General features: G+C 46.1%; 1 protein-coding gene across 1 annotated transcript in view; it reads right to left on the bottom strand.

The window, feature by feature from the left end:
- CRB2 (crumbs cell polarity complex component 2) overlaps nucleotides 1-22,224 on the bottom strand; it is a 53,333-nt gene that overhangs the window by 20,315 nt on the left and 10,794 nt on the right. Inside the window, exons 2-6 of the mRNA XM_024211161.2 lie at nucleotides 11,697-12,398; nucleotides 9,193-9,388; nucleotides 8,445-8,584; nucleotides 7,801-7,983; nucleotides 6,702-6,815 (exon numbers count right to left, since the gene is read on the bottom strand). Of these exons, the coding sequence (XP_024066929.2) occupies nucleotides 6,702-6,815; nucleotides 7,801-7,983; nucleotides 8,445-8,584; nucleotides 9,193-9,388; nucleotides 11,697-12,398 (1,335 nt within the window). The remainder of the gene's footprint in view (nucleotides 1-6,701; nucleotides 6,816-7,800; nucleotides 7,984-8,444; nucleotides 8,585-9,192; nucleotides 9,389-11,696; nucleotides 12,399-22,224) is intronic.

Below are 22,224 nucleotides of genomic sequence, written 5' to 3'. Positions count from 1 at the left end.
TCCATCTTTCCCCATAAACAGCTGCAGAGACTGAGCTGCCAGAATCTCCTCGTTATCTCAGGATCGGGAAGGGTCCAAAAGTTTTGGCCATGGCAGTGGTTTCTTCCTGCTTTGCAACAGGGAGAGTTCTTATTTCTGCGGAGAAAGATTATTTAGAACTGGGGAGCTTTTCCTGAAGTATCTGACTCTTCCCCCTATGCGTAAGCAGCACTGTCAGGTTAAAAATCCTAAAAAAGACAATGCCTACATCCCACGTCCTGCGGTTACCAATGCCACCTTCAGACACTCGAACACAATTCCAACAAGTCATGCATGCTGCTGGCTTACTTTCTGCACTTCACCCAGCCTAATCAATCCAAACAGACTAGTCAGTTTCACATTGATCTGATGTGGGAGGCATGCGAGGAGTAGTCATTTGGATTAGATACATGCAGGAATTTAACTTCTCAGAGGTATCTGGGTTGCTTGCATGTCAAGCCCCCTTAAAAAGCACAGATTTTGAATGGTTAACTAGCAAAATTAAGCCCTGATCCTGCAGTTGTTACCAGAGGGTGCTATATCTGTATATATGTGAATAGTTAAGTGAAAAGATGCAAGTGGATGGCACACAAGAATATGTAGCATTGTTTGCGGGTTTTGCAGGACCAATGAAGTTTGTCGTTGTGTACTGCAAATGGCACTGAACAGCTCTTTACATCAACTGTTCACATGATGTCAGAAATAAGAGTTTTTACTTCTTTCATTCTGTGTTGTGGCTGACAAGAATCAGAGTCACTTTTGCAATGGCTGCAAGCAACATTCCACTCGCTCTTCTTCTTAGCGCATGCGCAACATGCCTCCAGTAGCACCTGATCAGGATTCATCACCAAATTTTGTCCACTGGTTGGGTCACTAGTTTCCCCAGCTTGGGATGGGTACTGACAGGGAGTGCAACGTGAATGCTGATCCATACCCCTCTGCAATACAACTAAATGCGGGATATCTGTGAAAACTGGAGTTTCTTTGAAACTTTCAGTTAGACTCTTACACCAGCATACAGGAATAGGGGTCTATCTTGCTCCAGTGAACTGCAGGATCAGGGGCCTAAAAAGGTTCTGGACCAAAATCTTGACCTCGGGGGACTGCAGCAGGCAAGTCAGCTCAGGTTTTGGCTCACTATTTATCATTGCATCTCTCCAAATGCATTACATGGAATACTGTTAAGTAGTAACAGTAACTGCTTCAATTCCTAGGATTAATGTAATAGCATGCTTCAGATTAGTGCTACAGACTTTGGGAAGAGGACCAGCCCAAATTCCACATGTTGCTTCTTGGATGGAGGTTAGTGACTTCCTTGACATGTTTGTGAATTAATCCCAGAAATTTAGAAATTACCATCAAGGCTCTGAATGAGTGAGACATTTCCTGAGAGCATTGGCAATGGGAAGAAACCTCTCAGACAGCAATCCCACTACCTTTGTCTCTGGAATAAATCTTGTTACAAGAGACTCCTCACTGGGAAGGAAGGAGCTCTGTTGCATTTGCAGTGTGCAGGCAGGTTACACTGTTAACTGGCAAGCAAAGCTGTGATTACATATGAAGATGATGAATGTTACAGAACATGCATTTTGCATAGGAATTGCCACAATTATGTAGTCTGAAGTCTGTCTTCCGACAGCAGCCTATCCTCGTAAGACATTGTTGGAGGCTAACAGGAGCTGGGCCAACAGCTCTCTGCAACAGTTGGAGCTTTGCTGTTTCTGTGCACAGCCTCTTCTGTCCCTTTGAGTTGTTCTTCTGCTCACATCTTTGCCTAGCCTTATTCTGGATGTGACATTAAGCCAGGCTTCACCCATTTTCATTAACAGGGAAGCCTAATTTAATTCATCACAGTTGCTCCACCTTTACTAATCCTCTAAACCCTTTAACCAGGGTGAGCCGGAAGTAACTGGCATATCTCATGCTGCCCTCTGGTCAGACAATCTGCTATAACAAGCATGTCCAAATAGACCTAGTGCAGCATCAGAATCTCAGTGGATGCTTTTGATCACAGGCACTGTATGCAGTTAAATCACATCTGACACCAAGACTCACACAGGCACTAGTGTGGGGTGTAAATTCCTACAGTGTCTGGTCAGCTGACAGCATGTTTAGAAGGTCTGACTAACAATGGAGCCATAATGCAGTAGGGAGCCGCAGAGTGAAATGAACAGTACAAAGCTCACTCTAGCCTTATCCAGGACCAACTAATACTCCCGCTGCATGAATCTGAAAAACGGTTTAAGCATCTGTTTGAACATTTTACAGCCAGGCTCTTTGCTGCTGCCATAGTGTGTGCATCGAAGTAATATACCTTCCAGGTAAAATGAAGGCAGCCCCAGGAAATATCTGCTAGCTCCAGTCTGCTGTATTTGCTAAAAGGGCTTCTTCTTTCCAAGGGCTAAAGGCTTTCTAATCTCTTTAGTCTCTTAACCTTTTAGCTGCCTTCCCTGACTACAGTAGAGGTCACATTTCTGGAACAGAACAGACACCTGGAAAATATCTGTACAAATAAATTAATCTGTCCAGTCAGGAAAAAACACCAATCCTGTTTCCTCAATTCACTGCACTGGGTGGTGTGTGTACCAAGTAACACAAAACTGCAAGTGTGTCTGGGCTTGGGCTGCACTCTTGCACAAAGAGCTGTTGGGAGAAGCAAAGGTGGTTAATACAACAGAAAAAGGCTTTCTGCTTCCTCCAAGAGGGCTGAAGAGGACACTGAAGGAAATGCCTACATTGCAGTTAAAAACTCGCAGCTGGCCCATGCCAGCTGACTTCAAGCTCGCAGGGCTTGGGCTAAGGTGCTGTTTAATGTTTAATTGGGGTGAAGCCTCGGCTCTAGGACCCTCCCACCTCACAGGGTCCTAGAGCCCGGGCTCCAGCCCGAGCTGAACGTCTACACCACAATTAAACAACCCTTTAGCCTGACACACACCCCCCACCCCAGCCTGAGTCGGCTGGTATGGGCCTTCTGTGGGTGTCTGATTGCAGCGTAGACATACCCTAAGGCTGAACCGAGTAAGCTGACCTCTCACTCAGGCTGACTGAATACCAGAGCATGATGCTAGGGGGCAACTTGCTGCTGGACAGCATTCTTAGGAGGAGATGGAAACTGCGTTAGGCCACTCGTAGTCATTAAAACACCGCCTGTAATTTTTTTCAAGGGTTAACTGGCCAAATTCTAATTCAGCAATTACATTCTGCCAACCCAAATGCCAGTTCCCATTTCAACTGAATACACTATTCTTCCTCACTTCCTGTCCTAAACTGTTGACCAGTTAAACACACGCCCCATTTCACCCAAAAGACAATTCAGATTAATAGATAATTCGGTTTGTTCTCATCAGAGAACACAGTAATCATCTGAATCCAGCTCCTTCAGTTCAGCCATCTCTTAGAGCCTGGCTGTCCCTCAGGTGAGAACATGACTTTAGTTTTATCACAGTTGCCATCTTTTCTGGGACCAACAAAGACTCATCCACCCCCTTCTTTGTTTAATTTTGCTCCTGCACATCCCTCTGACTTAGCCCATGCAGGAAATTCTGAGCACCACCCAATGGGAAAGGAAGAGGCAGCCTCTACCCCCGAGAGCATACAAACTGCAGAGGTCACATGGCCCATATAGCAGACAGACTCTCCCAGACCTTTTATTCTCAGTGTCCTATCTTGCCGTGTGGTTCTGACAGGACTGGGTCTCTGGGCTTTCCATTTACATTTTAGGCAAGACCCATCCCAGCCCTGTGCTGTGTTCCAGCCTGAGACAGCACTTAGGCAGTTAACACATGTAGGAAGGTGATTTCTGCTGATTCACACAGTTATCCCACAACACTCCCCACATTCCTGAGACTGAAGAAAGGGCTCCAGGAGAGAAAATGAAAAAAGCAGCCTACATCAGAGTAGCAAGTTCACTTTAATCATGGAAGGCAGCTTAAACCCAAGCTCATGGCAGATCTAAGCTGCCACAGAAACGTGTTTTGAACAGAAACATTACTGGAAACTTCATGAAGTTACTCTGTGATCCTAATATGAAGTAATAAGCTGTTTACCCAGCAGGACTATACTGGGATTAATTGACAAAGCAGGGGAGATTAATTGCTATTATTTCCCTGTCAGCTTCACTCCTCCACATGCACTCACTCAGCTCACTGAGCTCACAGAGAGGCAAAATGTGACTTCCCCACCTGCTGCTCCCAGCCTTTCACTGTTATGTCTTGGAACTACCCCAAAGGAGACATAGTGATTTAACAACACAGCAACCTGCCTCTAATCTCCTTCGAGTACTAATGAACCCCAAACAGATGCAACAGAATGAACTCTCTAGCGCTGTCTCTCCCCATCCTGTGCCTGTGTCAGCTTTTCTTTCCATGAGCAGGCCCAGGGGCTTGGAAGGATTAGGTAAACCTACAGTTTGGGGAAGTGAAATGAAACGCTGAGCTCCCTGGACTCCCAAGAGTGGTGCCAGGGCACTGAGGAAGGAAACAGCCCTGGAGGCACAAGCAGACAGGAATTATGACTTACAATGGTCAGACATTTAATGAGCTATACAACATTCCACTGGGAAGAGGTCTGCATCTGCAGGTGCAGCACTGTAGGAACTGGCCCTGCGCAGCAGTTGAGAGATTGGAATAAAGCCTATTTCTACAGCCTTGTCTACATGGACTTTTCTTTCAGAACAACCTAAGGTGCGAGTTTAAACTGCTCTAGTTATACTGGTGTAGACTATGTAGACACACTTATTCTGGTAGAGGAGCATACGTCACTTGAGAGGGGCTTAAGCTAAACTGAAGATACACGTGTTGGAATAAGATTGTCCACACGGGTTATACGGATATAACTAAACTAGTAACTATACTGGTCTAAAGGGGACTAGAAAAGTTCCAGTGCAGACTCAGGAATACCTGAGAAGAGTTAAAAACTCTCCTGTAGCTTCAAGTTTTTCCTTTCTCCCACAAGATGGCAGCCTTTCAGCCTTTCGGGCAGCATACATTTTACTCTTGGAGGGCTGGAAGAATGCAAGCCAGTTAGAGAATGTCTTTAATATAAACCATACCCCTTATCAGTATCAGGTTGTTAGTTAGCAGAGAGAAAATAGGGAAAGGAGACAAGAGGTTTTCCTCTGAGGTTAGAGAGGAGATGGATTGGCGACAAGGTACGGAGAGGGATGCCACCCCAACAGCTGTGGCTGCAAAGAAGGTTGTCATAATCATAGCAAAATGATTGTGTGGCGGGGACGGAGACAAACTCCATGCTGGATGAGAAGAGACACACAAAACTGATCGCTTAGGGAGTACAGCTCTCACCTGCCTTTGCCCCATCCTGTTTGTATCAAAATAAAGGGTCATCCACATGAGGATTTTACTACGTGTTAGCAAGCATGTGGTAAAAATACATCTTTTTTCCTAGTGAAGACAAGGCCAAAGTGGTACCAGCTCTCACTGTCAATTGGGGGCAGATTATGTGGGCCTAGCAAGCCTTTCTGCACCTCTTGTTTCTGTGGTGTCTGGGCTATGTGGTTGTCTTAATCTTAGATGTTAAAAGATGCTGCTACATTTAAACTGCACACTTTTAGAGGCACCACCCCCACTGTTCATCCCTCCAGCCAAAGGGTACAAACAGTAATGTGCTTAGCCTCACAATGCCCCTGGCAAGCCAGTCTCACTATTTCACAGGTGGGGAAACTGAGGCTCAGAACGGGTTAGAGTGACCTACCAAGGGACACACAGGGCATCTCTAGCAGAAGCCAGGTCCACCACTCCCAAGCACATCCTTACACCCTAGCAAACAGAAAGGGCTGCACTGCATTTGCTCATGACACTAAGACCTTTTGACCTCCCTAAATAACAGAGTATAGCCTCCAACCCAAAATCCCTGGCTCATCATCCAGAGGGGAGAAGGAGAGATATCATCATTGTTTTATGTGCTGGTGACAGGCTCCTCACTCCTTGCCCCAAACTGCTACAGCCCTTAGGAAATGTTGACCATTCCAACTCCAGCTTCCCTGAGAGACACAGCACCCAAAATGCCTCCTCCCTCTGGCTTAAATAAAAATTAATGGAGATATCCTATCTCCTAGAGCTGGAAGGGACCTTGAAAGGTCAGAGTCCCGCCCCCTGCCTTCACTAGCAGGACCAAGTACTGATTTTGCCCCAGATCCCTAAGTGGCCCCCTCAAGGATTGAACTCACAACCCTGGGTTTAGCAGGCCAATGCTCAAACCACTGAGCTATCCCTCCCCCCAAAGACTTCACACATCTTCATCCCAAAGACTATTTCTGTTCCTGTACATAGCACCCCCCATACCTGTCAAGAGGGTGCCTATGGCAGTGTTCAATATCCCTCTGCCAACACCTAAGGGATCCTCAGATTCTGGTGCCGGACTCCCTCACACAGTTCCATTGATCTGCTCACATCCTCAATCACAGCGCTGCCAATGTACCCCAGTGCTAGGAGTACAGTACATTCACACGTCTGCCAGTGCACTTCAGTCCTGATCTGGAGACAACCACAGCTACAACAGTCTTGGGCCTCCACAGCTTTCTGAGTGAGATTCATCTCAATCTCACTCAGCAGCCTTCTCTAGCCAGTCCTAGGATCCAGTTATGCAACCATATGGCAAATCAGTGACTCAATAAGCATCAACTAACCAGGCTCACCTGATTCCACACACTCCATCACCAGCATTACCTGAGTATCCTGGTAGACAGTGGCAAAGGAAGCCGTTAACCAGATCGGTGCAGCACCCTCCGTTCTGACATGGCTGAGACTCACATTCATCAATGTTAACAGAGCAGTTCTCCCCTTTGAAAGTGAAAACACAATCCTGTTATGATTATTTCAGTAAGTCCAAGCAGTGGATGTGTGCACATCCCCTGCAGGGGGAATCTTAACATCTTCTTTCACAATTCTTTGCTCTTCTTCAACAGCTTTCATCCAAAGATGCAAAGTGCCCATTACAAGTGCTACTTGTCCCTCAGTACCCACCTGGCAAGCAGGTATCATTAATCCCCATTTATGAAATGTAGAAGACTAAGGCACCGAAAGGCTAAGTGATTTACCCAGGGCCACAACACAAGTCAGTGGCAGACGTGAGATCAGAACCCAGGAATCCTGACTCTGAGACCCCTGTTCTAATAACTAGAGAAAACTCCCTTCTATATTTCCAATTTTCCCCCCAAACCCACCCACACACCCCAACCCCACACTCCCATAAGCTCTTTAAAAAACACAAAGGGCAGTCTCTGTTGAGCATCCCTAGAGCCCTTCACATGCAGGGAGAATTGCCTGCCCATCCCAACTACACGAAAGGTTGCTACAAGAGCAGTCACTGCAAGGGGAGGCTTAAGACATTACCTGGGACTCCAGGGGACTAATAGCTTCCTCCAGAGGGGGAATGCCCCACTAACATATTGCAAAGACAAATTTTGCTTTATGCCCATGGGAGGGGCCACCAGGGCTATTTTGCCATCTGCCCAGCTGCAGGGTACTGAACAGAACATTAGGGAAGGGGGTGGGCTATTGCACAAGCCAGGAAATCAGGGCCTTGAGAGATATGGCCTTCTGGGTAGAGGGTGTGGTATTGGTTACTCCTACTGCCATCTGCAATATGCACATACAGCAAAGGAGAGCCACACGCTCATCACGAGGCAGCTGCGCAGCCAGAACCATCTTGCTCTGCTCCACGTGGGTGGCTCTTGCTGCACAGATGGCTCCTCTCCACTCCCTGTGACCCAAGCGGTGCAGCTCCTACTAGGGGGTGCAGGACACAGCCCAGTGGGTAGCTCACCTGAAAAACCTGTCTGGCACCAGCAGAGGAAACCTGCAGCTTGACTATAGCTGAACTTGCTGGGGAAGTCGTGTCGTGTCCCATAGTAGGTTTGGTTGGAGCGCTCAAAGCACACGCCTCCATTGTGACAAGGGTCTGTAGCACACTCGTCCACATCTTCCTCACAGCGCTGCCCTGTGTAACCTGCCAGGCAAACACCAGAGCTAGCACAACACAGGACTTCCTTGGAAGGGAGACAGAAAACTAACCACCAAGATACTACAGCTGCCAATAAGGGAGCAAGTTTATGTGAGCCTGAGACACTGCAACTCATCTAGCACAAAGCAGCAGGGCCTGGCATACAGCACTAGTGTCAGAGGCAAGAGCCAGTCAATTCATCTCGCCCAGGAGAGCACAGGATAGAAAAGGCCTGGGCTTAGGAAAAGGGAAATTTCAGGCAATGCAGCAGAACACATTTCCCTGCTGTGAGACCTTCATGCCAGTGGAAGACTCTCCCGAGAGAAGCAGTGGGAGCCCCATCACTTGGGGGTACTGAAAACTAGACTCATACAGTATAGAGCCAGTTTTGCTCAGGGCCACCTAGCAGGTCCTCTCCACCACTGAATACTCAGACTGCAGGAGAACGAAGCAGTTTCCCTACTCACCTGGCCAGCAGGCACAGCTGTAATTCTTGACACCCTCCAGACAGGTAGCATTGTTCAAACAGGGCTGGGAGGCGCACTCCAGGATATCCAGCTCACAGTGCTCCCCTTCAAAGCCTGTGTCACTGCAATCACACTGGTAGCTAGGGGGACACAAAACACCACCACAAGAGCTCTTCAATCCCAATGCCCAGTCCCCTCCAAGGTAAGAGCAAACAAGCTTATGGGGCCAACTTGCTAACCCTCATGTCCACCTTGCAGAATTCCTCACCCATGGGCTGAGAGAAGAGACGGTCCGATCTCCATAAACAGAGCATCCTTGCAAGAAATTAGTGGCAAGGCAGGTCAGCCTCTGAGCCTACATAGTGCACATGAAAGGCAAGGATCAGAAACAGGGATGCTCTCAGTCAAGGAGGGTGGCCGCTCATTTAAACTGCAAATAATTTTCATCGCGGAGCAATAAGAGACAGTAACAGGAATTCTTTCAAGCATCTCTGGGAACTCTGCTAGTGGAAGGAGTCCTTTGGCATTAACAGCCCCACTGAATGGCTCTTAGAATAACTTCAGTTTAACAAAAAAATAATAGCAAGCAGAGTGGGGGAGGGAGGAGGAAACGCTTAAAGAGCACTGAGCCCAATTCATCCTTCATGCTCTGAAGTCAATAGACTTACCCCAGGCAGGTATCTCATTGGCTCATGTCAGATATCTAATCACTGAAATGCAAATGGCCACAGCAGCGTGCATCCCTCACCTGTCAACAAGGTCATGACATATCCCTCCGTTGATACATGGTTGGCTTGCACATTCATTGATGTCCACCTCACACTGGATTCCCTCATAACCTGGTGCACAAGCGCAGGTGTAGAACCCAATGTGGTCAGTGCACGTGCCCCCATTCTGGCAAGGGTCTGAGTCACATTCATCTATTTCAGCATCACAGTTTACACCTTTGTTACAAAAGAGAGAAACATCCATGTTATGGACTTGGTGGGAGTTCTGAGCTGGGAATCACAAAAGCAATGATATGAAACCCACTCTGCTAGAATACAGACATGACAATTTATAAATTCCCGGACAGCAGACAAGCATGCAAATACTAAGAAATGCTTAGTTTATTAGTATTTGCAGCCAAGTCTATCTTGGGACGACTTATGGGTTTTGCTTTTAAATCAACAAAACTGAGAATAGTTTGCAACAGTTGTGAATCTCTAGCATAAACTTATATTTGATTTCATTGAATTAGTTAATTCCATCAGCATTTAGCAAATGAATTACACTTCCCGGATGAGACATAAAACCAAGGTCCTGCTCACTTACATTCATTACAAAAATCCCATAATGCTTTATTTTGGGGTAGGGGGAAGTGGTAGGGTGTGAATTGCAGTGTTGTGGCCAAGTTCAACCGTTGATATTTACATTCTGTGGCACAGTGTTCCTCTTACAGTTTGGGTTACATATGATATTCTGCATTGCTGCATAGCTGCTGTGTTCCACCACAGAGGCGGTTGCATTTCAGTGGTTGGTGAAGTGATCACTGTATATCCTTTACCCTCCTCCCAAAAGTATTATGAGGTTTGTAATTTGCTTTGAGGTCCTCAGAAGGGAGGTGCTGGAGAAGTACAAAGTATTAGTTATAGTGGTACTAGCAATAGTAATGGTCTTATTCATTAAGTATTAATAGCACTAATCACAGCAGAAACGTATCCATTATCTTTGTCTAATGTCATTTCATCAAAGGAAATCTGTGAGAGATCCCATAGCAACCATCCTGCCACTTTCCCACCTCAATGAACTGCCCATAGCCTGACATCACCCCTCAAAGTAAGCCCCTAAAATGGCACTTGCCAATCCATCTAATCCTCCTTCTGACAGAGGCTCACTATGCCGCAGACGTGGCCACCCTAATCCTAAAGGAATGTGGGCCCCATAATCTGCCAGATCAAAACCTGTCAATCCTCACGTCAAAACTTCCCTCTCCAAAATTTCAGCTGCAAGTGCCAGGAAATGCTCAGCCTGTGAGGACCAGTGGCTCTAGGAGGCTGCAAGACCAGGGCAAGAGGCCGTGATGCAAATCCTCATGTCCAGCTTCAAAGTCACCTAGAACAGCACATGGTGCTGCAGCACCCTAGGCTGTTTTACCCCTTACTGACACCAGCAGCTCCTTCTGGGGGAACTCACAGTCCTGAACTAGGGAATGGCAGGGAAGTGAAAGGGAAACTGATGGGCAAACACTGAGTTGTGTTTTACACTCTCAATCTAAGGGTCATTTTAAGCCCTAAACAGAGCCTGCTCCTGAGTGGGTATTTTCCCCCAGCTCTGCATTTCACCAGAGTGTGACTCAGTCAGTGACTGGATGCCTGAGAGGCAACAACTCCCCACTCCATTTGTAATCTGTAGCCCAGTGACCCCACATTCCTTTATAGCAACATAACTCCTGAAACGCCTGTAGCCTGTGACAATGGGTAAGGCTGGGAAAGGTCATGTGCCGGCTGGTACCAGGGGGAGGTGGTTGCAGCATGGACTGCATTCCATTCTGATAGCTGGGCTGGGGGAGAGGAGACCCTTGCGCCACTGCCTCTGCAGATAACTCACAGGTGCAGATTACACAGTGAGTCATCACCAGCACAGTTGAACCTCGAAGAAATAACTCAGTAGAGTCATATGCAAAATACTCTCAGGGTTTAACAGAGCTGGAAAAACAAATCCACAACTAATAGCTACTCCACCCCAGAGCCTCCTGCCCTGGAAAACGCCTGAAAGACAGGACAAAATGCCCTGGGCCAGTCTGATAGAGACTAGTTACACCCCTGAACTCCAATAAGCTTATTCTTCCTAAAGACAAATATGTCTCTCTCTCTCTGCGCGTCCCTTTAACCATGCCTTCACCAAAGCCAATCACATCAACATCACCGCTGGGAAACCAATTCTCAACCCCCTCCCCATCCCATAACCCCAGGAATCCAAACCATTCAACATCCACATCATCCCTCGACCATCCCCCCAGGAACCCAAGCCCTCTCTTTCGGGACAGCCAGGCCTAAGCTAGTACACACGCGCTCCCCAGCACACCAGAAGCTCGGGACATCAGACAGAGGCTCGGCCTCACAGCTGTAACAAAAAGGCAGAGATGAGAAGCTCTTTGGGGCAGGGACTGTGTCTTTTGCTGGTTTTGCCACAAGCAGTTGCATTGATGGAGCTGCACAAACAGCAATAAATAACCCAACTGAAAGACTAATACGTGAGCGTGAAAGGTACCTGTATAGCCGGGGACACACTTGCACAAATAGTGATCCATCTCATTCAGGCAGGTGCCATTGTTTTTACAGGGCCGGGATGCACACTCGTTGATGTCTATTTCACAGCGGTTTCCTTGGAACCCAGGCACACAGAAACAGTTATACTCATTCACCCTGTCTAGGCAGATGGCTCCATTCTGACATGGGCTGGAGGCGCACTCGTCGATGTTATCTTCACAGTGGGCCCCGGTGTGACCAGGTTGGCAGCTGCAGGTATATATCCCGGCACCCTCGATGCAGGTCCCGTTATTTTGGCAGGGGTGGCTAGAGCACACAGATAGTTCAGTGCGGCAGCCTTCTCCATTTGGTCCCGTTTGGCATTGGCAGATGTATCCATTTGCACTATCTACACATTCAAAATGAGGCCCTTTACAAGGGTTGCTCTCACACTCATTAATATTAACACTACACTCAGTACCTGTGAAGCCAGGCCTACAGATGCATTCATAATCCAGGAGTCCCGCAGTTTCACTGCATATCCAATTCGGGGGACATTTGTGCACAGCACACTCAGAGTAGAGGAATTCACAGTTTGTGCCCATATATGCCACTGGTTGCTGGGGGCAGAGGCACCTGTAGCTCCCCTCCAAATCCTCACAGCTTCCCCCGTTCTCACAGGGGAATGATGAACAGCCGCTGGCAGTTTCAGAGCCTGATGTTCCTGTTGAGAAAGGAGACTTCTTGTTAGTCTGGGCTAGCAGCACGGAGGAACCCAATGGGGTCCTCCCTTAATCACTGTACACAGTAGATATCTCAGTATTAATAGGGCTGCACTGGCCATTGTTCACAAATATCCAGCCTCCTCCCATGGGCATTGGATTAATTATTTGTAGTCGGGGGAGATAATACATGCTCCCCTTTGGAAGGCATTTATCTGCATTCACAGCTGAGAGGCGCTGTTACATCTCCAGTTGTTTTTGGGCAATCACATTACATCAGAGAACAAATTGGCTTTTCTCCCATCTGTGCCTGGCCAGGAGGCTGTAACCTTTCCGCTCAGCCACAGACCTTGCTCCTGCTATCCATGCCTGCGTCACCGTGAGATTAGAGACTATTGCAATAAGATCAATTTAAATCCATTCCCAGGATGAAGCTGGTGCAGATGCAGTGGCCACTTAGTTAGTATTTTATTGGCAGCACATGATACTGGTGCTCTAAGATCTGCACTCTCTGCTGAGTGGTTTCAGGGGCTAGTTTTGACCTTTAAAGCCCAAAAGAGCCTGAGACCTTCATACCTGAAAGGTTTCAGAGTAGCAGCCGTGTTAGTCTGTAGCCGCAAAAAGAACAGGAGTACTTGTGGCATTTCAGAGTAGCAGCCGTGTTAGTCTGTATCCGCAAAAAGAACAGGAGTACTCCTGTTCTTCATACCTGAAAGATGCCTCTCTCCCTGGGTACTCTCTCTCTCTCTCTTCCTCCTCTTGCCATCTTTCCTCTTCTTGCATTCCCCACCCCTCCTACACCTCTGCCTCTAGTTATTTGGCTAAATCATCCATTTAACGTGCGCACTCTTAAACCAACCTGATGGATCTCTGCTCACACTTGTTTACATATGTTTTCTCTACCCTTTCCATAGATAAACTTGATGCAATTTCCCTTGATATGAAGGGAATCTATGACCAAAATAAGTGGCAGAGGTGAGCTACATACCAAGGTAACTAACCACAGGCCAGCTGACTTTATCAAGCCTGCACTGATTTACAGCTCAGCACCAAGGAGCTAGCTTTGCTCCCAATTCCAGCCATCCCGCACTCCCAAGGAATGTATTTTTCTTAGCCAGAACCCCAGTGAGCAGAAGCTGTGTCTATAAATGTTCCAAACTAGCCTATTTCACACACAGTCTTTGACCACAAGAAGAGCAACCCAATAATCACTGGCCAAACACACTATGCCTCAAAGGGAAAGGAGTGATTTCTTGCTTCAGTGAAGCCAGTGATGGGTGAGGCCATGAGGAGGAGCAGATAATGCTGGAGACACACAGTGGGCTTGGGGTATTATGGGACCAAGCGGAAGCTCTGCTTCAGACAGGGGTTCCCAGAATCTGGGCATGCTCAGAATTAAATCTTGGGTTCAGCTCCCACTATTCAATCCAGATTCTCCAAAGTTTAGGAGGTTTGGATCTGAGGGAGGGCTGTGTTCATTCCCATTCCTAAGACCTTGCTACCCATTAGCAGCAGGCTGTTGTGGCTAAGAGAAAGAGGCCCTTTCCAGACTAAACAATTCTACCCCCCAGAAATGTGATAGGATATGCCCACAGAACTGCAAATCTAGCTGATCCAGGTGAGGTTACACAGGGCATTGGGCAAGGAGTGGGGCTAAGGGGAACAGAAAGCATGTTTGCTGTCTTCACTAATGAAAAACCAGACTTGTCTTTGTTGTTTCCCTCCATCCAAGATGCTGTACATTTGCCAAGCCAAACAGTGGAGATACTTGTCATTGGTGAGCGAACAAAGTAGGGGAGTCCCCATTTGTCTTCCCTCAGCACTCACTTTCCAGGCCATTTTTCCATTGAGCAATCAAACTGCAGATTGAGGGCGAAGATGACCTATGGGATCTAGGGTTGTCCTGCCTGAGTAGCTGTACAGGAAGCGGCCAGAAGATGGGAAGAAAGGGAAGCCAGATGTCTGTCTGTCTAACCATCTCTCCTCTCCCATATGACTATACATACAATATGATGGGGGCTAATTTAGCTACAACTAATCAAGAAAGAGATCTTGGAGTCATCGTGGATAGTTTTCTGAAGACATCCACGCAGTGTGCAGTGGCAGTCAAAAAAGCAAACAGGATGTTAGGAATCATTAAAAAAGGGATAGAGAATAAGATGGCGAATATCTGATTGCCCTTATATAAATCCATGGTACGCCCACATCTTGAATACTGCATACAGATGTGGTCTCTTCAGCTCAAAAAAGATATACTGGCATTAGAAAAGGTTCAGAGAAGGGCAACTAAAATGATTAGGGGTTTGGAACGGGTCCCATAGGAGGAGAGATTAAAGAGGCTAGGACTTTTCAGCTTGGAAAAGAGGAGACTAAGGGGGGATATGATAGGGGTATATAAAATCATGAGTGGTGTGGAGAAAGTGAATAAGGAAAAGTTATTTACTTGTTGCCATAATATAAGAACTAGGGGCCACCAAATGAAATTAATGGGCAGCAGGTTTAAAACAAATAAAAGGAAGTTGTTCTTCACACAGCGCACAGTCAACCTGTGAAACTCCTTGCCAGAGGAGGTTGTGAAGGTTAGAACTATAACAGGGTTTAAAAGAGAACTAGATAAATTCATAGAGGTTAAGTCCATTAATAGCTATTAGCCAGGACAGGTAAGGAATGGTGTCCCTAGCCTCTGTTGTCAGAGGGTGGAGATGGACGGCAGGAGAGAGATCACTTGATCATTACCTGTTAGGTTCACTCCCTCTGGGGCACCTGGCATTGGCCACTGTTGGTAGACAGGATACTGGGCTGGATGGACCCTTGGTCTGACCCAGTATGGCCATTCTTACAAGAAGTAGGCTGTTTGATGTTGAGGGTAGGAAGGGGACTCCAAGAGCTTTTTGTAATTCACTTTTCACCCTGGGAAGGGCACACAAAGCCCACAGCTGCCAATTCAAGGGAAGTGTATTGGGTGCAGTCAGAGCCCCCTTCAAAACTGGGAATGTACAGTAATTTCCCAGATGATTCGGTGTATTTATGGGTGACCCCCCCTACACATAGGCCTCAAAGCTGAAAGCCTGCATATCATATTCTGGCAAGTGACAATACAAAAATACAGAAAGGAGGAGGGGAAAATAGGCCACTGATGTGAGAAGTTTCTTTGCATTTAAAGTAAGCACATTAGCTTATTAGCAAGGGCTCAGGTGAGATGCAACAGGGCTGTGCCACTCTAGCCAGACCTCAGCCAGATGCATTATCATTTGAAAGCAAGAGTCAGTGGTTGGAAAAGAGACCTGGCAGCCTGGAGTTCTCCAATGGTAATGATGTCTTTGACAGAGACTCCCTGTGGCTGTTCCTGGCCATGTCACCACCCCTCTGTCACTGGGAAGACTCTCGTGACTTATGCACCTGCCGGGGTGGGATGCTAATACTTGTCAAGTGCTATGTAAATGCAGAGTATTAGGAATGAGAGAGGCTTGCAATGCTGTTAATACTCCCTCATCCCTCTCCTTCCTGCATTTTCCCATATAGGCAAAGCAGTGAAATGCACGACAGACCTTTACTGAAAGCGTCTAATATGCTTGTGTAGGCTTAAGGATAGCTGATGGTGTCAGCCCCCCGGGGATTAGACCTACCCCCCTTTTATTACAGTTTCCATTGAAGTCCTTTATGAGAAAAGGAGACAGTCACACCCTAAACTGAATTTTCCATAAGGGCCCCTTTATCAGACTGGAATGATCTATCCCTGTATCCATGATGTGCTCTGATAAGACAGCGCAGCTTAAAAACGTACAACAGTATTTCACTCCCAAGAAATCCCGATACTCCTTCCCGCCAGCCAAAGCTCAGACAGTGTCGGTCATTGTCTTCTTGCTTTAATTACATGCAGGGGTAAAGCCTAAGAGTCTTAAATGTCAGGTCAAATCAATCAGAACTGTTATAAACGGTGCAGCAGATGAACTGGGCGGGAAATTATCTTGGACCAGCCGATTCTGATGGGATTTTGCTTCAGTGTTCAGTGCTTGGGGGTTACTTTCATCTGGGGAGATAGGCCTGTGTCCTTGCAGAAGCAGCATACTCTGTCCCGTACAATTCAAATGGGCTTCATGACCAGTTACGGATATTTTGCAGTTGTCTGTAAGATAAACCAGTCTACTCTCTTTAGAGAAAATAAAGGCTTCAGTTCAGTGAACTTCAGACTGGGATTTACTTGCAGAAGTTTAGCAAACCTATTAAGCTGGGAGGGATGTCCTGGATTCACTGACAAAAGTAGCCCCCTCCACAATGTGAAATAAAAGGACAAGACAACATGCACACACACTTGGTGCTGCTTTTTGATGAACAGATCTTCATTCAGCTCCAGATCCCAGCTTGCAGAAGATTCCACAACAGAGAGGTTGGGAAAGCCAGGACACTGCAGGCGGGTTTCACACATGTGGGATCATTATGTGGCATTTGCAGACTATTTTGCAACAGAAAAGTGCATATGTTGGAAATGACCTTCTGAGTGAAAAGTGGCCACAGAGGCAGACTCAAAACTCATGCAACAGTAAACCAAATCTGAGACATAATTACCATCCCTGTTGAGACAGTTCCAACTTTATCTAGCATTGTAGGTCCTGGGATCACTAGCATTTGGAGCTAACCTTGTTTTCAGAAGCCAGTGTGTGCCTGGTCCTTTGTCCAGTCAACTATCTTACTGTATATTATCCTGGGCTACCTACAGAAAGGAACAGACCTCCAAGAAATTCCAGCAACTGCAGCTGCAGAGGAGCCAGAACTCAAATGACCAGCAGATTTGTACAGCCCAGAGATAATGCTCAGCTCACTATCCTCAATCCCTCAGCCACACTACCACTAGCCCAAGACGACCCATTTTAACACATCATGCTCTTTGCTAAAAATCTGTCAGGCGCAAACGTCATGGTGTCACTTCCCTGCTGACCTTACACATTCTCCCATTTATGCCCTCATTAACTTAGGCCATTTTTGGTCATGTTTGCCTTGCTCCAATGCATTTTATACATGCCCACTAGTTATTTGTGTCAGTGACTTTCTATCAACTCACCACCCCCATCAGTTCCTCACTCCCTTTGTACGCAGAGGTGCCCCAAAGCGATTTATCACAGACTTCAGTTTAGAAAAGCCTGCTTCTGCCCTGACCTCCTAATTCCTCCCTCCCAAAGACTGCCATGGTCCCAAGTCTCCCTTAGGAGCTGTGTGTGTCAGGGGGTACTCAGGAATCTACAAGGTTCCTTCTCATTCCAGCAACATCTACCCCCCGTTCCCCTCCTGCCTCTCTCGTGATGTTGGAAAGTGCTGCTGTGCATTGCACTGTCCAGCACTCCCATTATTCTGCCATCAGCCCTTTTATTTACAGATTCCCAGTCAGGCAGAAAACAGAGATGACGAAATCTGCCTGGAATCTGCTATAGCAATTAGAGCAGGGAGCTGGGGAAGCTGTTCTGCAGCAAGGATTCATTTGGTGGTAGACATGAGCCTTTGTTTGTGCATCTAATGAGCAGCCAGTCTCAACCTGCACCTTCCAGAGGCTGGGAGCACAGTCCCTGCCAGAGAAGGGATTAGGCCCACTGCATGTTAAACTAGCTGCTCCGACCGCAGAACCTGATGCTGGTCCAGGCAGGAGTCCCATCTGCATTCAGAAAAGCTACTTCCAGTAGTGAATGTCCAAGAGCAGAGCTGGGTGTCGGAATGGACGGAACCTAACAATGCAAGAGCCAGTACTAGCACAGCGCCATTGGTCTCTCTCTGACTGCAGTGCATGCACACACAGGGCAGCGTGGGACAGGTCACGTTCCAACACAGCCAGCAAGGACTGGCAGCAGCAAAGTGTCTTTGCGAGCTCCAACCAGGTGTGTGCACTTTTCTGCCTGCATGAACATAGACAGATCAAGTACTACCCACAGTAGAGCCCAAGTTAGGGGTAATGTGCCCTCTCTTTTCCAAACCTTTTTCACAACAGACAAAAGGCTGTCCTAGCGCCTTCCCCGCCTCTCTGGCTTTGGTTCACCATGTGACTATGCTGCTCATGAATTTGTGTGGCTCATGAAGACTCACTTGATCACAGAGAAAAGATTTGATGACAAGTACAGGGTCCCCATGGCTACACACAAGAGCTGTGAGCATGGAGCAAACTCACCTGCAGACACTTATGGAGACAGACGCAGTTTGGAGATTCCTTAAGGAGCTAAAAGGCCTTCCTGACCCACCACCGAAAGACAGGAAGGTTCTAAGCGGCCATAACATGTTACATTCTCTTCCTAGCTCATGCTGGTTAGTGTCATGGCCTAGGACCCAGCTGTATGGATGGCCCTCATCACCAGTTGTTGTGCTGGGTTGTTTAACCAGTTATCTAATGTAGGGTGGACAGCCAGTGTTGTTCCTGTACTAGTATAAACTAGCAATGGGCCATGTAGTAGTTAAACTATGCTTAAAAGCGACAGCCCCCTCCTAGCCTAAGAGTTTGCGGAAGACTGCCTTGATGGGAGCAGGTCAGTTTAGGAGCAGACTGTTCCAATTCCTTAGATTTAATGTAGAAATAAATTGTATATTTTGTCACCTCTGCCAGATGAATCAGAACTGATCAAGTGTGTGTCATAGGCCCTATACCACTAACAGCAAATCTCCATTCCTGCTTGACAGTTCTCATCTCCTAACAGAGCAAGTAACAGTACTCGTGGTTCCACACAGCAGATCAAACTGGCCACCTCGAAAGCGGATACTGGTGACAGCTAGGTCAGACGTTGCAGAGATCAATACAGGATCCCTGGTACACAATGGGATCTACAATTGAGAAGATAAATGTATAGAAGAGCTTCCACTCCTTTGGCAGAGCTCACAATGACATGGGCAGTTCAGTGGCACTACAACATGTGTGTTTGGGCAGCACATATCTAGCTCCTACCAGAGCTCTCCCAGTAGAAAGTGTTCAAGTACAACCTCTCCTTCTAACAAATGAATCCTGAAAACATCTCAGTACCTTCCTGCTCCTGTAAAGGGCAGCCTTTGGACTCCAGTACACTTACAGATTCAGTTCTTCTTGCTGAAATAGCCATTATTTCCACACACGGTAGATTATAAGTGAAAGGTGAAAAAATACATTCAGGAGGCTAATGGCCAAGGCATGGGGTTTTCACACTTACAACATTAATAAATATGCAAGAGTCCTAACCAACTGTGAAGAATAATTCAAGGCTCAAGCCTAAACAACGTGTCAAGACACAAAAAACAGCTCCTTATTCATTCATTCAATTCAGATTTATCTTACAGATACAACGAGCCACAGTCTGCTCTTGGTTACACTGCTACAAGTCTGAAATAACTCCAATGATTTTAATTGTTACTCCAGATGTGCACCAGTGTAACAGAGCAGAATTTGGCTCAATAGATACAGGAGGTGAAATCAGTGGGAGTTTATCATTGACTTTAATGAGGCCAGGATTTCATCCTTAGATTGGAAGTACTTTGGAAGAGGGTCTTTTTGCTATGTGTTTATACAATGACTATCACTCTGGGACCTTGATCCACAGTTGGACCCCAGGTGCTACACCACCACAAATAAGTAAATATAATTAACCACCAGCTGCCCTGAATGATACGGAGGTAATGGATTTAGGGAGTGTGAAACAGTAATTTCCCACATCAAAGACAAACCTGGGTTGGTTGTCTCTATAATCCTTCTCTTTAGCACGAGGATGCTGGTCAAGGAGACAACTAATTAGCTGGTAAATAGAGAAAATTAACAGAGCGAGAATTTTCAAGACCAAGGAGAAATGGATTTTCTATTCCATCTCTCTCAAACCACTAGAGCCCCAGAAGTAGCTCAGTCCTCTATGGGACTCTATAGATCACTGCTGCTGAGAATTTTATTAGTACATTTGTTTTATGTATTGAAGGTTAAACACACACAAATCACACTGGCTTGGAGATTAAGTGACTTGGAAGTACAGTGCCCACAGCTCTACTTTAACATTTCCTATGAACACTACATTTTCCTCTTATGCGAACACTGGTGTCTCTTTCATCCTGATCAAGGACAATACTGGCTTTTCGACTACAAACTTCACTATAAAAAAAGAGAGGCTGACACAATATAGCTATTAATTATCTTTTATATGATTATTATTAAGAGAGCCAGCTCAGAAGATGGAATTTCAACAACATGTGACCAACTGAACACAGCAGTTTTATTAACTCAATTGAGATCACCTGACAATTGCATGGATGACCTGCAGCATTTTCAATACTCTGAGCTGGTGTCAACTAATCAGAATACTAGTTAGCCTCCTGGAGAAAGGTCACTTCTCAGTCAGTCAGAGATTCCACATATGCATCCGCTTCAAGAATGTGCTCCTTTTTAACTCTGGTTTTGGTCTTTTCACTGATCGCTGCCAGGGACACACACGTTATTTCTTCTCTGTTTTGTTAATGAACAATTATGAATATGCATGAGGTGTTAATTACCATAGTGAATAAATTAGCCTTCACTGCTGCATCATACAACAACCATTGAAACATGCTCAAAATCAAACTGCTCCACAGATTCATAGTCTGCGAAGATTTAGACACAGAAGCCATCAAGCCATAGACATTTTATGACTTTCTATGAAAGACACTGTTGCTAGATTAAAAATGACATTTTGGACTTTCCTTTGATGTGTCACAGGAGGAACACTCTCTCTGATAATTAGAAAGTGAAACCTGCTGTAAAAAACTTGCTAGAGCACCACCAGCCAGCCACCCTACTCTGAAGTGAAACTGGAGGAGGCTACATTTCCCTTTAGAAATAGGTTCCTCTCATTTAGGGGTGGATTATGATGAACGTCAAAGGCTAAAACAGAGTAGGAGTCAGATATAAAGCACTTGTTGAACTCCTTCAGTGCAGATCTTGTGATGTTCTGCCCCTTTAAATGTTTGAACACGCCCCCCTTCCTCCTCAGTGCAAAGCCTCACTTCATGTTGCTTTCAGTTTTGCAACCTGAATAATAAAGTCTCCAGCAGCCAGCCATGTTTCTGCCAGCTGCCTCTGTATCTATCTCCTTCTCTACTGGGTCCAAATATAATAGATCTGGGATTGCATTTAAGTGTAGCTTTCAAAGGAATTTTTTTAAAGATGGGGTTTGTGACCTTTTATATTTCTTTGGGACAAAAAGACTCCTGATAGGGCATTTTGGTATTGTTCTTCTATTCTGTTTTTTCACTTGATAAATATTAGGAATATCTAGTCTGAGTTTGCAGGATGACTTCCTGGGGGTCTTAGAGATGTGTGGTGTGAGCTCTCATGCCTGGATTGTAGAGATGAGAGAATATTTAACAAATGTTTTTCTTCCTCCAAAATGTTCTTTTGTCATTGGAATTAAATGGGTATTAAACCTCTCCCCACCAAACAAAAAACAATTCCCCCACACCCCATAAAACCCAGATTTTAAAATCTGACTAAAAGTCTCTTACCCTCTCAATCTCTCAGGTATCAGTCCCTGGTCTCTTGGGTTGTCATGATTACACTAGGTTTCAGAGTAGCAGCTTGTGTTAGTCTGTATCCGCAAAAAGAACAGGAGTACTTGTGGCACCTTAGAGACTAACAAATTTATTTGAGCATAAGCTTTCGTGGGCTACGGCCTACTTCATCGGATGCATGTAGTGGAAAATACAGTAGGAATATATATATATATATATACACACACACACACACACACAAGAGAAACAATGGGTATTACTATACACACTATAAGGAGAAAGAACAGGAGTACTTGTGGCACCTTAGAGACTAACAAATTTATTAGAGCATAAGCTTTCGTGGGCTACAACCCAAGTGGG

The sequence above is a fragment of the Terrapene carolina genome, unplaced genomic scaffold (genome assembly GCF_002925995.2).
Source record: "Terrapene carolina triunguis isolate 2854851 unplaced genomic scaffold, T_m_triunguis-2.0 Scaffold238, whole genome shotgun sequence".
In the NCBI taxonomy this organism is placed as follows: domain Eukaryota; kingdom Metazoa; phylum Chordata; order Testudines; family Emydidae; genus Terrapene; species Terrapene triunguis.
This window is presented reverse-complemented; position numbering and strand designations above follow the sequence as displayed.